At 42.6% G+C, this 14,149-nt stretch overlaps 1 protein-coding gene across 18 annotated transcripts in view; it reads left to right on the forward strand.

Moving 5' to 3' along the window:
* Positions 1-14,149, forward strand: part of LOC146075814 (uncharacterized) — a 122,893-nt gene that overhangs the window by 27,828 nt on the left and 80,916 nt on the right. For all 18 annotated transcript variants that reach the window (XM_083185432.1, XM_083185436.1, XM_083185441.1 and 15 more), the window contains exon 8: positions 12,306-12,404. In XM_083185432.1, coding sequence (XP_083041558.1) covers positions 12,306-12,404 — 99 coding nt within the window. The remainder of the gene's footprint in view (positions 1-12,305; positions 12,405-14,149) is intronic.

The following is a 14,149-nucleotide window of genomic DNA, read 5'->3' on the forward strand; positions in this document are numbered from 1 at the left end:
TAACAATTTTCTTGCCACTCAGTCTTCTCTAAGAAATTTAATAGATGCATTGAGAGTCTATATACATTGATAAATTCGATGTGATGGAATCCACTCCCAAAATAATCGGTCTTCCGGGAGGATGGAGGGGATTTTTGTGTGTTTTGGGGAGTACATAAATTGTTGGTATAACGGACTCCTCAATATACAAAAATTCCGACTCCATTTCTGTTCATTTTCTTTTTTTCATATTTATCTAGCAGATTTTTTAATGACGTAGTTATTTTCTGTGTAGGGTTGCTCCTTATTTTTGTGTAAGTATCTTTATCAAATAGTTGTTTTAGTATTTCTTCCTCGTAGTACTTTTTGTTTAACAGCGCAATACACCCCCCCCCCCCAATCTGATGGCTTGATGACTAGGTTTTTATTATCCATTAGACTTTTCAAACCTCCTTTTTTCTTTTATAGTAAGATTTTGTGTGATATTTTTTGTATTTAGTTTTCTAATGTCATTCATGACTACTGTACTGAAGGACTCTTTCAGGTATGCTGTGAAAAATTTTGATTTTGGACTAAAGGGATATGTAATTTCTGTATTCTCCACATTTTCTTGTGTTTTTATTTGAAAAAACTTTTTAAGAGTTAATGTTCACAAAAACTTCTGCAGAACAATAAAGAGGTTAAAATGATTAACTGGAATGGATGGACAAAACTTTAAACCTTTTTATGAAAGGTTCTTTGAAAACCTTCTTCTTCTAGTAAAAGGTGGTCACTTAAATTTAAATTTTGACCATTTCTGGTCCTTTTACTTCATTATTTTTGTTTTTGAGTTTTTAAGGAGTCTATTCTTTTTTCTCTTTTCTTTTGTATAGACATTTTCCCTTTTTCCTCCCCTATTTCCTTGTTTACTATGTTTTATCTCAAGTCTAGTTGGTTCCTCCTTCGCTCCCAAAAATTATATGAATCATCTCTTGGAGTGTATGAATCATCTGTCCTTGATGGACAGTTATCTAATAGGGAATATCTATTTAGCCATTTACCGGTATCCTCTTCAGGTTTATAGTTATATCTCCCTTTTTGTTTCTCTCAAATTCGATATATTTTCTTTGTGTTGTATTTGCTTTTTGAATTTGGTTTTGTAGTGGGGAGTAAATCTGTTTTGTTTTTTGCTTCTTTTTTTAAAGGTTTGTCATGATCTTTTCTTTTATTGTATGGGTCACTATCTTCTCTTTAAAAAATGTTTGTGGGGTTTGAATTTCTATCACCTCAGAGTCTGTCGTGTCCCTTTGGAGGAGTTTTTTTTAAATGAATGATTAATCAAAATAGTTTCTGCTCTCTCAATTTTTTGGCAGATAGTTTCCTCTCTCTCTTTACAATCAGGGAGATCCTTAAATGGTATTGTAATTTCTTTTAAATCATTGATTTCATCACTTAAAAAAGTACTTCAAAAACACTGGAATTTGCTCAGAAAGATCCAGTAATAGGAGATGAGATTCCAGATATACCAAACTTGATTTTTAGAAGGGCTCCGAAATATAAAAATAAATTAGTACAGAGCATGTGTACCATCTCCTCCCCAAAAATCTATTACTACCTCAGAAGGTTTTTACCAATGTGGTCAGTGTTTAGGTTGTAAGGATGGTCCAAATAATTTTGGGATGAAGACTGCAGACCTAACTCTTAATGGAAAAATGTTTAAAATAAGAGATTTTGTCACCTGTCACTCCTCAAGTGTTATATATACAATAGAATGCACTTGTGACAAGTTTTATATTGGCAGAACAAGTCGGCCTTTTAAGATTAGACCAGGAGAGCATGTAAGGCACATCCATAAGGGTTTGGATACACATGCTCTCTCATCACATTTTAAAACCTGTCACCAGTGTAGTACTAATGGTATTAACATGTTTTATATTTTGCAAAAAGTAGTTCCACATATAAGGGGTGGAGATTTAGCGACAAAACTGGCCATGATTTTTAATGATCAAACTCTGACCACTAATGGACTAAATAAAGACTTTGAAACAAAGTGTTTTTTATAAATGTTTTATTTTTATCAGATTTGATTACTTTTATACTGATTTTTATAATTGATATGTTTTTAATTTATTTTGAAGAACTCATCCAAAAAAATTACCGCAAACTAAAGATTGAGTCCAAGCTAATATTAACCTCCAATAAAATCGCCACCGCTACTCCAGGAAGAACATTCCAGTGAAAGCATGGTGGAATACAACCGGAAGTTCCGCCCGTGACACGCAAGCGTCAATTCCGTTTCCGCCAGAAACCGGAAGCCGCGGTCCACAAAAGACGTGTGGCTAACACAAATTAACTTCAGCTGTGGGAGAGGATCAACAAGAAAACGGAGAAAGGACTTAACACTGTTTAAGGACTTTTTAATATAGGATTAGTTGACTAGGAATCTGTGTCTGAAAATTGGTTTGCCCACCTTCTTAGTGAACAGGGGTATAAATGTCTGAATGTATCCTTATGCCTTGATAAAGATATTACACAATATCGAAACCGGTCGGTTGTGGACAACAGTGGTCTCGACCCATACAAGCATTCCAGGGAACCCTGTTTGATTTGACAAACTGCTCTTTTTGTCTACATTCTTTGTGGACAAAACTATATGGTGAGAGTCCTATGATGTAAACCTGCTGTTATCTGTCTTAAATTTTTTATTTTAAAATTTTACTGCACTATGGTGTTTTCAACCCTGTATTTTCCTTTTGAGTGATTGAACCTCGAGGAAGGAGGAAAGTGAAGCCATTGGTGACTGATTTTTTTCTTCTTTTTTGGGTGCCATCATCCAGAAAAACAAAGAGTGTAAAATACATCAAGCACACATGGAACCTTCTAATGTTCTTGTGGTATTGTATGTCTATTTGAAGTGGTTCTTCATTTTTAGAAGTGGTACCCCAGGTTGCTAAAAGCGCATGATATATTAGTTTGAACTTTGCTTATGCATTGTCTTTAAATATTAATCAGTGTGGCCAACTCCTCCACTTCTACTTCCCTTCCTGGGCAGTCTTAGACTGTGCCCTGCGGGAGCCGGTCATGCTATGAGTTCTCTGCTGGGCCGTTGAATTTTTTACTTGTTAGAGAACATCTAGCAGCAAGAGGACAGGTAGGTAGCTTCTGCCTGAGATGCGGGTGCTGCCGGGGAACATCTGTTGCCACTGTTTGTGGTGCGCGTTAGAGTCCCCAACTACTGTGACCACCGTTGCAGACAGGACCGTACACTGCTGCGTGTGATGCACATCGGCTCTCACAGCTCTCAGATGTGATGTCCCAATTGTCCTTTGAATTATCTGCCTCTCTGAGGGATAGAGAGACTTCTAGGCCCCAGCAGACTGATTTAGCTTCAGCTGTACAAAGTCTACACATGCCCTTGCCCCAGTTGTTTCCTCAGCTTGGATAGTCTGATGGGCCTGACGATGATATGCCAGCCTTAAGGTGCCCACACATTAGAAAGATCTGTGATCATATCCCTTCCCTGCAGGTAACAGGACTTTATTTGAGACCCCTTTGCAGGGCCGGCAACAGAAATCTTGGGGCCCTGTACAGTAATATATCTGCCCCCCCCCATCCCAATCCCAAATCCACACAACGCTCTTCTGCATGAGCCTCATTTAATCTTTCGCTGCTCCAGAGCCTGCTTTCAGGTGCAGACTTCTCTCGTTCTAAGTCCTGCTGACCTAGCTCCTACTTCCTGCTGGCTCCCAGATGCTGTTGGCCTGTCACTTTCACAATAGTATGCCGAGCACTACGAGCAGGCAGGGCTGGTCATTTGCAGAGTGCAGAACAGACGACATGCGCAGGCGCAGTAAAAGTACAGGGGCCAGAGACTGAGGCACACACAGAGTAGACGGCTCTGAGCGCTGAACGGCAGGGTGCACATACAGTAGACAGCAGTGGCACACAGTGAGTCAGTCAGACTCAGCCACACACAGATGGGGCCCTTCAGATCACTGGGGCCCGTCACACTTGTCCCCCTTGACCCCCCCTGTCGCCGGCCCTGCCCCTCTGTCTGTTGACCCTTCGGTTTCCAGACTGTCAAAGAAGCTTGTACTTCCTGTCCCAGGAGCCTTGTGCCCATCCACTAGAAAGATCTGCGATCATAAGATGTGCGCATAAATTAGCCTTGAAATCTTTTGTCCATCCTGGACAAAAGATTTCAGGCAAGCGCACATCTTTACAAAAGATTTCTCTTAAGATCCCATGTGCGTTCCTATGGATCTTTTGTTAAATCTTCTGATCTTTCATGCAGCATAAAAAATAAAAAGGTTTGATATCCAAGAGAGGATATCGAAAAAAGACTCCCGGGTGGGGCACAGCCTTCTAGTGAAAATAGATTACTGTTAATACAAACTTTATTAGTTAAAACATGGCCCTAATAATGGGTCAAGAGAAAACAAAAGACAAAGGACAAACAGATAACACTAATGGACAATGTACATGAGAAAATAGTGAAATATTTTTTCAAAATATATCTGTCTGGGGAAGGTTCCAATCAATCACGGTATATACCTATACATATATGGAATCCTAATAGACAGTAAACTGTCTCTGATTTCATTGTATCTTGCACAAGCAACCGTGTTACCACCCATCTACGTGCATATTCGACTTCCTTCCACACTTCACCACCCGGGTGGTATCGCTCAACTTCTGTTCACTACAGATAATTCTGTACACAGAGGATAGCAGCAAACACCAGGGACAGGGAGAAGGAGTGCCTTACACTCTATTCTTATTCAGGGTTCTCTCATTTCTGGGGGACCCTGGATCCGACTCTGCGCTGTACTTTGTATAACAGAGCCAGACAGGTCACCCCTGGAAACAGTAGAAACTCCCTTATCTATATTCTGACACCTGGGACGCTCTCGGAGTCCGCTCAACTGCGCATTCACTGATCAACGTCACATGCACAGGCAGCAGCGACTCCCTTAGCATACCTATACTCAGGTGTCTCTATATCAACATTATACTGTCATTGTCCAGTCACTCAGACCTATCCGATTTGTCACTTACAGGAAATACGATTACCCACTGAACCTAGCTAATTTTGATTTCATTTCCAATATATATTGGTATTTGAGGCTTTTTACTGTCTATTAGGATTCCATATATGTATAGGTATATACCGTGATTGATTGGAACCTTCCCCAGACAGATATATTTTGAAAAAATATTTCACTATTTTCTCATGTACATTGTCCATTAGTGTTATCTGTTTGTCCTTTGTCTTTTGTTTTCTCTTGACCCATTATTAGGGCCATGTTTTAACTAATAAAGTTTGTATTAACAGTAATCTATTTTCACTAGAAGGCTGTGCCCCACCCGGGAGTCTTTTTTCGATATCCTCTCTTGGATATCAAACCTTTTTATTACGATTACCCCACTCCCAGGGAGCACCTCCACAACTATATCACATACAATTATACTTCATCATATTGATTGGAGTACGCCTTCTTACCCTCCGTCATTATAGCCCAGTGCCCTCGGCCTCTCCCCTCTTCCCTTCCCTTTTTCTTTCATGCAGCATGTAAGATCAGAAGATTTTGCAAAAGATCCGTGGGAGCGCGCATCCGACCGATATCGGCCAATTTTCAGCCGATTATCGGTAAAAATATTGCAAATCGGTCAATCGTCCAAAAAAATAGTTCTAGTGTTTTGGCATCGGCTCCTTCAGAAATAAGAGTCCATCCAAAAGACCATTGATACTGCTGCGGATGTTTTACAGCATCCTGCGCAAGTAGGTTGCTGGGTTACAAAAGCAATGGAGATCTGGGCTGGTCAGATTGCTCAGGATTAGAAAAACAATTTGGCCACAGGTGACCTTGTGGTTCTAGCGGACCACATTCAGGAGGCAGCTGCTTACCTTACTGAGGCCTCCATTGATGTCTGCATTGTGGCAGCTTGTATTTCAGCTCTCTCTGTCTCTGCACACAGAGCTCTTTGGCGGCATAAATGGCAGGCCGATGCTGAGTTCAAACGGGCTGTGGAAGACTTGGCATTCAATGGGACAGTCCTCTTCTGTCCAGAATTGGACAAATGGATATCTTAAGCCATGGGGGTAAGTATCCATTTCTCCCCTCAGCGGATCCTCCTCCTCATATGTCTTTTCAGTGGCCCACTTTTTTGGTCTTTTGTCCGCTCAGCAGATTTCATGGCTGCCCGAGGTGGTGTCCCCTCCTCAAGAGGTAACAGGATGTGGCAGAGGTGCTTCCTCCGCCTCCCATCTTAAGGCCAAATCCTCTTCCAAACCCTCTGCATGACGTGCTTTAGTCCCACCTGGGGAACACCAAGGTGGGGGAACGTCTACAGCTTTTTAGGGAGGCATGGTTCAACTCTTTTCGAGATGCTTTGGTCAGCGATTTAATGACTTTCGGTTACAAAATAGACTTTCGAGTTTCCCCACCCCTCCCTTTTTACAACTGGATTTGCCAGCTTCTCAGGATAAGTGCTTTCTCTTGGAGAGGGCTATCCTCAAGCTTATGAATGCAGGGTGGTGATCCCTGTTCCTCAAGACCAACAGGAACTCTATGGTTCTGCAAAACATATCCTCAACTTGAAACATCTCAATCCCTTTTTGAGAGTGGTCAAGTTTTGAATGGAATCCCTGCAATCCGTGATAGCAGGGCTGAAGTATGGGGAGTTTCTGGTGTCCTTGGACATCAGGGACACCTACCTGCAAATTGCCATCTGGCCTCCTCATAAGGCATTTCTGCCTCATAAGGCATAAGATTTGCCCTACAAGCTTGGCACCTCCAGTTGCAGGCCTTCCCCTTTGGCCTATCCTCTGTGCCATGGATCTTTACCAAAGTCATGGCAGTGATAATGTAGTTGCTTCTCTCCCAAGGAGTGGCAGTAGTTCCTTACTTGGACAATCTACTGTTGAAAGCAGCAACACCAGAGATTGCACAACATACAGTTGACTCAAAGTACACTCATCATGGGTGGATACTTAATTTCCAACAATCGAAGCTGTTACCCTCTCAGAGGTTTTAGTTTCTGGGAATGATCATGGATACGTCTCTCCGGAGAGTCTTCTTGCCTCTGGACAAGATTCAGTCTCTCCAACTGTTAGTCCATATGGTACCACAGCACAAATGGGTCTCTTTCCATCTCTCTACATACCTTCTAGGAAGAAACAAACAAAGAATGGGGTGTTTCCTCCACCGGCGCCCTGAAAGGATCAGAGTACGTCCCAAGATAGACAGGAACGATCCTCTTCTCCGAGTTTCTAATGGATATATACAGGTAAGCATAACCATACGTTCCTCCTGTCCATACAGCGTTTCCTCTTCTCCAAAAATACGACTGTCTATTGGATAGTGAAATGATGAATCCTATGATCTCCCCAGTGTCCAACTTACTCCCGATCTGACTCTCAGGAATAAGAAAGGGGCATATGGTGCAATACCACCTTTATTCACATAAAATACACATCAAATAAATCCAAAATCCCATGTACATAAAAATGGCTTATTTCCGATAAGGATGGAGATCCTGAACCAAATGAGTTCTCATAAGGGCATGGAAAACAGAGGATGATGGTCCGGAATCCATCATCCAATGTCGGCTAAACCGGTAAGAAGTCCAGATCCACGTCAGGGTTAAAAGTTAGCACCAAGTCCTCCAAACGAGTTTTTGATCACTACTGTGATCGAAAATGCGTTTGGAGAACTGTGATCTTTCTCCTTGAGAAAGATTATAGTGGTGATCAAAAACTCGTTTGGAGGACTTGGTGCTAACTTTTAACCCTGACGTGGATCTGGACTTCTTACCGGTTTAGCCGACATTGGACGACTGATTCCGGACCATCATCCTCTTGTTTTCCATGCGCTTATGAGAACTGATTTTTTTTCAGGTTCTCCATCCTTATCGGTAATAAGCCATTTGTATGTACATGGGATTTTGGATTAATTTGATGTGTATTTTATGTGAATAAAGGTGGCATTGCACCATATGCCCCTTTCTTCTTCCTATTTATTACCTGCCTGAGAGTCTGATCGGGAGTAAGTTGGACACTGGGGAGATCATAGGATTCATCGTTTCACTATCCAATAGACAGTCGTATTTTTGGAGAAGAGGAAATGCTTTATGGACAGGAGGAACATATGGTTATGCTTACCTGTATATATCCATTAGAAACTCGGAGAAGAGGATCGTTCCTGTCAATCTAGGGACATACTCTGATCCTTTCATGGCGCCGGTGGAGGGAACACCCCATTCTTTGTTTGTTTCTTCTATTGTTAAGGGGGTTTTAGGGCCACCTTAAAAACAGTTCAGTATGGCTGGTTTCATTCCCTGCCTGTTCCAGCTTTGTCTCCTCCGACAATGGTCGAGTTCCTACCATCCCTTGAGCAATATCTGTAATCTGGTGGCTCAAGTCTGCTAATCACCTGGAAGCAAAATGATTTGGGATATGGAATTGGACTCTCATCACCAAGGATGCTAGTCTCTGCAGTTGGGGAGCAGTCTCGATGAATTGCCAATTTCAGGGTCGTTGGACATGAGAGGAAGCTCATCTCTCTGTTGGCATCGTTGAGATTTGGGCTGTATTGAACATGCAATCCAGCACACAAGATCTCCTTCAGGGCAAGGCAATCAAAGTACAATCTGACTATTCCACAGCTGTGGCATACATAAACAAAAAGGGTGGCACACGCACTCGCCCAGCCATGAAGGAGGTCAGTTGGATTCTTCTCTAGGCTCAGGATCATGCTGAGGGCATATCAGCTGTCTTAATACTTAGAGTAGACAATTGGGAGTCCAACTACCTCAGTCGGCAAGACATACATAAAAGAGAATGGTGTCTTTAGCCTCAGATTTTTCCATCCTTAGGAAGGCAGGGATTCCCTCTGCGGTCATCCCGACCATTATGAGTGTGTAGAAACAGGTGACGTCGGCCCATTACTACCGTATATGGATGGCTTGTTTCCTGGTGTGAGAGCCATAAGGTCTCTACCACTGCCTTCAAGATGGTGCATCTTCTACTTTTCTTACAAGGCAGTCTGTCTTTTTGCCTCCGCCTTGGTTTCCTGAAGGTGCAGGCCTCTGCTCTTTCAATATTCTTTCAAAGGAAGCTGCCCGTATTGCCTCAAATCCAGATTTTTTTTTAAAGCGAGTGTTGAGGGGTCAATCTTTTTCTATTCTCCCACGTCTCCGTGGGATTTAGATCTGGTTCTTTCCTTCCTCAAATCCTGGTTTGAACAGTTGGATTTGGTGCAGATAAAATGTCTTGCATGGAAGACTGTCTTGCTACTCGCTTTAGCTTCTGTCAGGCGTGTCTCTGACTTAAGTGCACCAGTGTGTCTTTTCTTCCAAATGTTGTGTCAGCCTTCCATATCAATCAGATGATTGTGATTCTGGTTTTACGAGAGGAAGATCCTGACTCCAAGTATGTGGATGACGTTTGTGCGCTCCATATCTACTGTACTGTACAGTATATTGACAGAATGGCTTCTTTCTGCAAGTTGGATGCCTTGTTGTCCTGTATGATTCAGTGAAGCCTGGTTGGCCGGTGACCATGCAGATTTTGGCTAGGTGGATTCGCCTTTCCATTTACCAGGCTTATGTAATGGCTTCCTTGATTCCACCTTCTTCCATTACAGCGCATACCACGCATTCTTTGGGACCTACGTGGGCAGCTGCCCATGGGGTTTCCATTCAGAAGCTTTGTCATGCTGCCACTTGGTCAGGTTGGAAGACTTTTGTTAAGCTCTACCAAGTTGATGCTTTTGCGGCCCAGACATCACAGTTTGGTCACTGTATCATGGAAGTCTCAGCGTTGTCCTGTCCATGATGGGAGCTTTGTGACATCCCCACTGTAGAATGCCAGTGTTACCTAGTGGAAGATGGAGAAATTGAGATTTTGTGCTTACGTTAAATACTTTTCTCCGGTTTGACAGGTGACACTGGATGCCCACCACGGTGCTGTTCTTCCTTACCTATCATTGGAATCCTTCCATTTGTTGATGCTTCCTGCCAGGGTTGATTCTCTTTTGTGTGGTTTTTAATGTAGTGTTCTTTCTCACTGTGGTTCAGTGCTTCTATAACATATTATGTGTGTTAAGATGTGTGCTATTTAACCTCCTCTTCGGAAGTATGATTTCTTCCAGCTCCCTCCAAGCACAATTGCTAAACACTGCCTAGGAGGGGAAGTAGAAGGGAAGGAGTTGGCCACACTGATTAATATTTAAAGTGCCTATGCTACTTGTAGTACCCTTCTATTCCCCACTGTTATTTATATACTGCACACATATTTTTGTAGCATTCTTCAGAGAATATTTGAACATTCACATGAGTCTCTGCCCCAGTGGAGCTTACAATGTATATTCCCTACACATGTACACACTCACATTCATTCTAGGGTTAATTTTGTTGGCAATCAATTAACTTACCAGTATATTTTTAGAATGTGGGAGGAAACCGGAGTACCCAGAGAAAACCCATGCAAGCACGGGGAGAATATACAAACTCTGCACAGTTATGGCCATGGTGGGAAGTGAACCCATGACCTCAGTACTGTGAGGTGGTAATGTTAACCATTACACCATCTGTGCTGCCACATCTTAGCTCTTGCAGCTACCCATTACATAGATCTGCTCTGCTGCAATGCTGTTCATTTTTTCACAAAGTTCAAGATGAGCATCAAATACTTCGAATTTGATGAATAGTATGTCTGACTGCAATGCCATAGGCGATGGGATTGAGTCCCAGATATGTCAGCATCTAATAAAGGACAGTGGGCCAGATGCACTAAGCTTCAAAAGTGATAAAATGGAGAGTGATAAACAACCAGCCAATCAGCTCCTACCTGGCATGTCACAGACTGTGTTTAAAAAAATGTCAAGCAGGAGCTGATTGGTTAGTTGTTTATCACTCTCCATTTTATCACTTTTGAAGCTTAGTGCATCTGGCCCAGTGTGACTGAATAACAAAAGAGCTCTCAGGTTAAGTCAGGGGTTTCCAAAGTGTTTGCCATGGGTTGGTTGCAAAGGACCAATTACAGTTATTTAGGGTCTATGTGATTAACAAAATCAGTGCTTGTAGCTTCCAATCATAAAATATGTGGACAAACAGAAGCAAAACTTGTATCAGGGGTAGTGAGAAGATGCTGGGCAAACGTATTGCAGAATCCAAACCTTGGCCCTTATTCTGATTGACGCGGACTTTACCGCATACTTTCGGATCGCGTGTTTTCGGCGTCTGCGCATGCGTGGAGAACGCAACGCGCATGTGCCACGCCTTGACTCCGTACCAGTTCGGCCAAATCCCGTCCCAAACTGTTCCCCGCAATCAGTCGGGAAATATGGGCGTATTATGGGCGTCATGCGGAATGACACATGGGCGTAGTTTCAAAGTGGGCAAAACGGGGCGGAAACATGGGCGGATACGGGGGAGTACACTTATGTTGGGGGGCGTACATTCGGATAGCACTCCGAATGCACGCGATCAAAAAGGGCAGAAATGTGCGGTGTCCACAAGTGTACTATTGCTTAGCGGACACCACTCGTTCATGCGGTAGGCGAACGTACGCCTAATGACTACAAGCATTAACACCTGAACCCAATAGAATCGACTCCTTTACGCATTACTCACTAATAGGACGCTTGTCAGTGCTTTAATTGAAACCATTGCACTTCAATTGCTGTAAGGGTTAATGTGTGCAATGCATGTGTTAGGCATGCTTGTAAGGATATATTGGCATCTAATTGATTCCAAATCTAAATAAGAAGTTTTTTATGAGGATAGGTATTTGAATAAGTGGGTCATGTGATGTCTTGCAGAAGATACATAATAGTGGGTTGTTTGGCGTAAATACGCCGCTTACGTGCGGTAGCACCGCTTGGCTCCCGTTCGGATGCGGTATTCCCGAGCATACTCTGTAATACTCTGTAATACCGTGCAGAATCTGAGTGTTTCTCCCGCACACGCATGGTTTGTATGTCGTCCGTAAACACGCCCTGTTCTTAAAGAGTGAGTCCGTCCGAATGCGGAGGACCCGTGGGCGTTTCTACGGACGATGGCCGCACGCGGCAGAACACCGTGGCGTGCGGACCGCACCGTAAGAATGCGGGAATATCCGCACCGATCAGAATAAGGGCCCAAGTGAGAGTCTGGGAAACAGAACATCTCTAGATTTTGGCAAATCATTAGTTGGATTTATTGCTGTTTGTAATGTTTGGGGTGTATTTGCCAAGTAGCAAATGATCAACTTGATGCACATTTAGAGCCCAACCATACAATGAATTACTTATGCAAATGAAGCAATGACTCATATATATTTAATGTATCTGTGCATACTGTAGGTCTCCCATGTCTAAATGGCGGCTTTTATGATGGGATAAAGTGTCAGTGCCCAGGGGACTTCACAGGATCTCTGTGTGAAATACCTGTAACCAGCACAGGTGCGTATAAATCACTAACATCCCCAGGAATATATAATTGTATCATTATTATTAGTAATGTACAGATGTAGCCGGCCACATCATTGTAGGGGCGTGTGAGACGCATGCACGCACGTCCCAGTCCCTATCGCTGGCGCTCCCCAGGGAAAAGGATCTGGCGGGCGCTGGCCAAGGATGGCAGCGACTCCATCTGTATAAGTGTGGGGGATAACTGGAGAACCGGCGCAAGCCTATGCAAGCATGGGGAACATACAGACTCCACACGGATAGGGCTGTGATTATAAAAGTAGGCATGGCTGAAGCAATGTACACCAACCACTGTGCCACCAGGCTGCCATTACATGCCAGACATTGCTGTATTGTTCTGGTAATTGGAGGAATAGTGTATTTGGAGCTGGTAACAGATGCAGCACTGGGCCGGCAGCTTTACTTACATTCAGAGGCATCACTAGGGTTGGTGTCCCCCCGTGTTGTGACGAATAGTTGTATCTGTACCCATTTGTTGTGAAATACATAAGTCTTTTACACATCAGCATATTTACAAAGATTCGATTTGTATTTTTGTCATTTGGATTTTTAGAAATATCTTCAACATCTTATGGATACACCATCGATAGAATATGGATGTTAAAGCCTATTCTTTTTAATGGGACTGACAAATTTACTAATAATTCGTACAGGAAAATACGAAAACGAATTTCAAATACCTGTAGGCCATGTTTTTGAGTCATATTTGAGGGAAACAAAAATAATAGATCTATATGTAGAGGAAACCCCTGCATATAGTACAGGAAGCGCCGCACGATTGGAAATTAAATAATTATAAAATTAATTTATTAAAATTACAATCAGATATCACATATCTTCAGTCAAACTTTAAAAATGAAACATTTAAAAAATAATGTGCAACATATTCCCTCAATATTCGTATGCAATAGCCCAATTGACAAAAAAAGGTCAGCCAAGAGTATTAAAGTTCCTGACGAGAGCCTTATAATGTTAATTATCAGCTGTATGATAGCTTTGAATATAAGCAGGTTAACTCCAAATAACTCACTTTAGGGCTTTTCCAAAAGTGGATAGTATAAATGCAGATCCTCCTAATCTGAGTGAGTAGCTGGTGCAAATGGAAAACAGTAGTTGCTTTTTACCGGCGACAGCTCTAGCCACCCCGCACGGCGGGCGTCGACTATTGACGCGCCGCCGCAGTTTGTAGTTATTATTATTTATTTATCTTTCTTTCTATTTTTTTACACTGAAGCCTGCACAGTATAAATGAAGATCCTCCTAATCGGAGTGAGTAACTGGTGGAAATGGAAAATAGTAGGCCGTCACAGCGGCTGTCGCATGTTGACGCGCCGCCGCAGTTATACAAATGCAAAAAGTTGCATTCGTATTCTTAATACGAATTAATACGACAGCATACCTCGTATGCTTTGTCGTGTTCCGGAGGGGGATTTACAAAGCAGTCAAATACGACTGCTTTGTAACCCTCTGATGGCGTATTAATTCGTATTAGCTGGCCGTATATACAGCCGCTAATACGAATTAGTATAGGCAGTCTGCACGGATCAGTCAGATCCGTGCAGGCTGCAAGGTGTAAAAAAAAAAGAAAAATAAATATATTTTTTTTTGTAAAAACGGCGTGGGGTCCCCCCCACAGCCGAAACCAGCACCAGGCTGACAGAGCCGGGGCCGGTAATTAAAAATCAGGGAACCGGGGCTGGTTCCCAAAATACGGGGGA

This window comes from Crinia signifera, chromosome 4, assembly GCF_055691185.1.
Source record: "Crinia signifera chromosome 4, ASM5569118v1, whole genome shotgun sequence".
NCBI classification, from domain to species: Eukaryota; Metazoa; Chordata; class Amphibia; order Anura; family Myobatrachidae; genus Crinia; species Crinia signifera.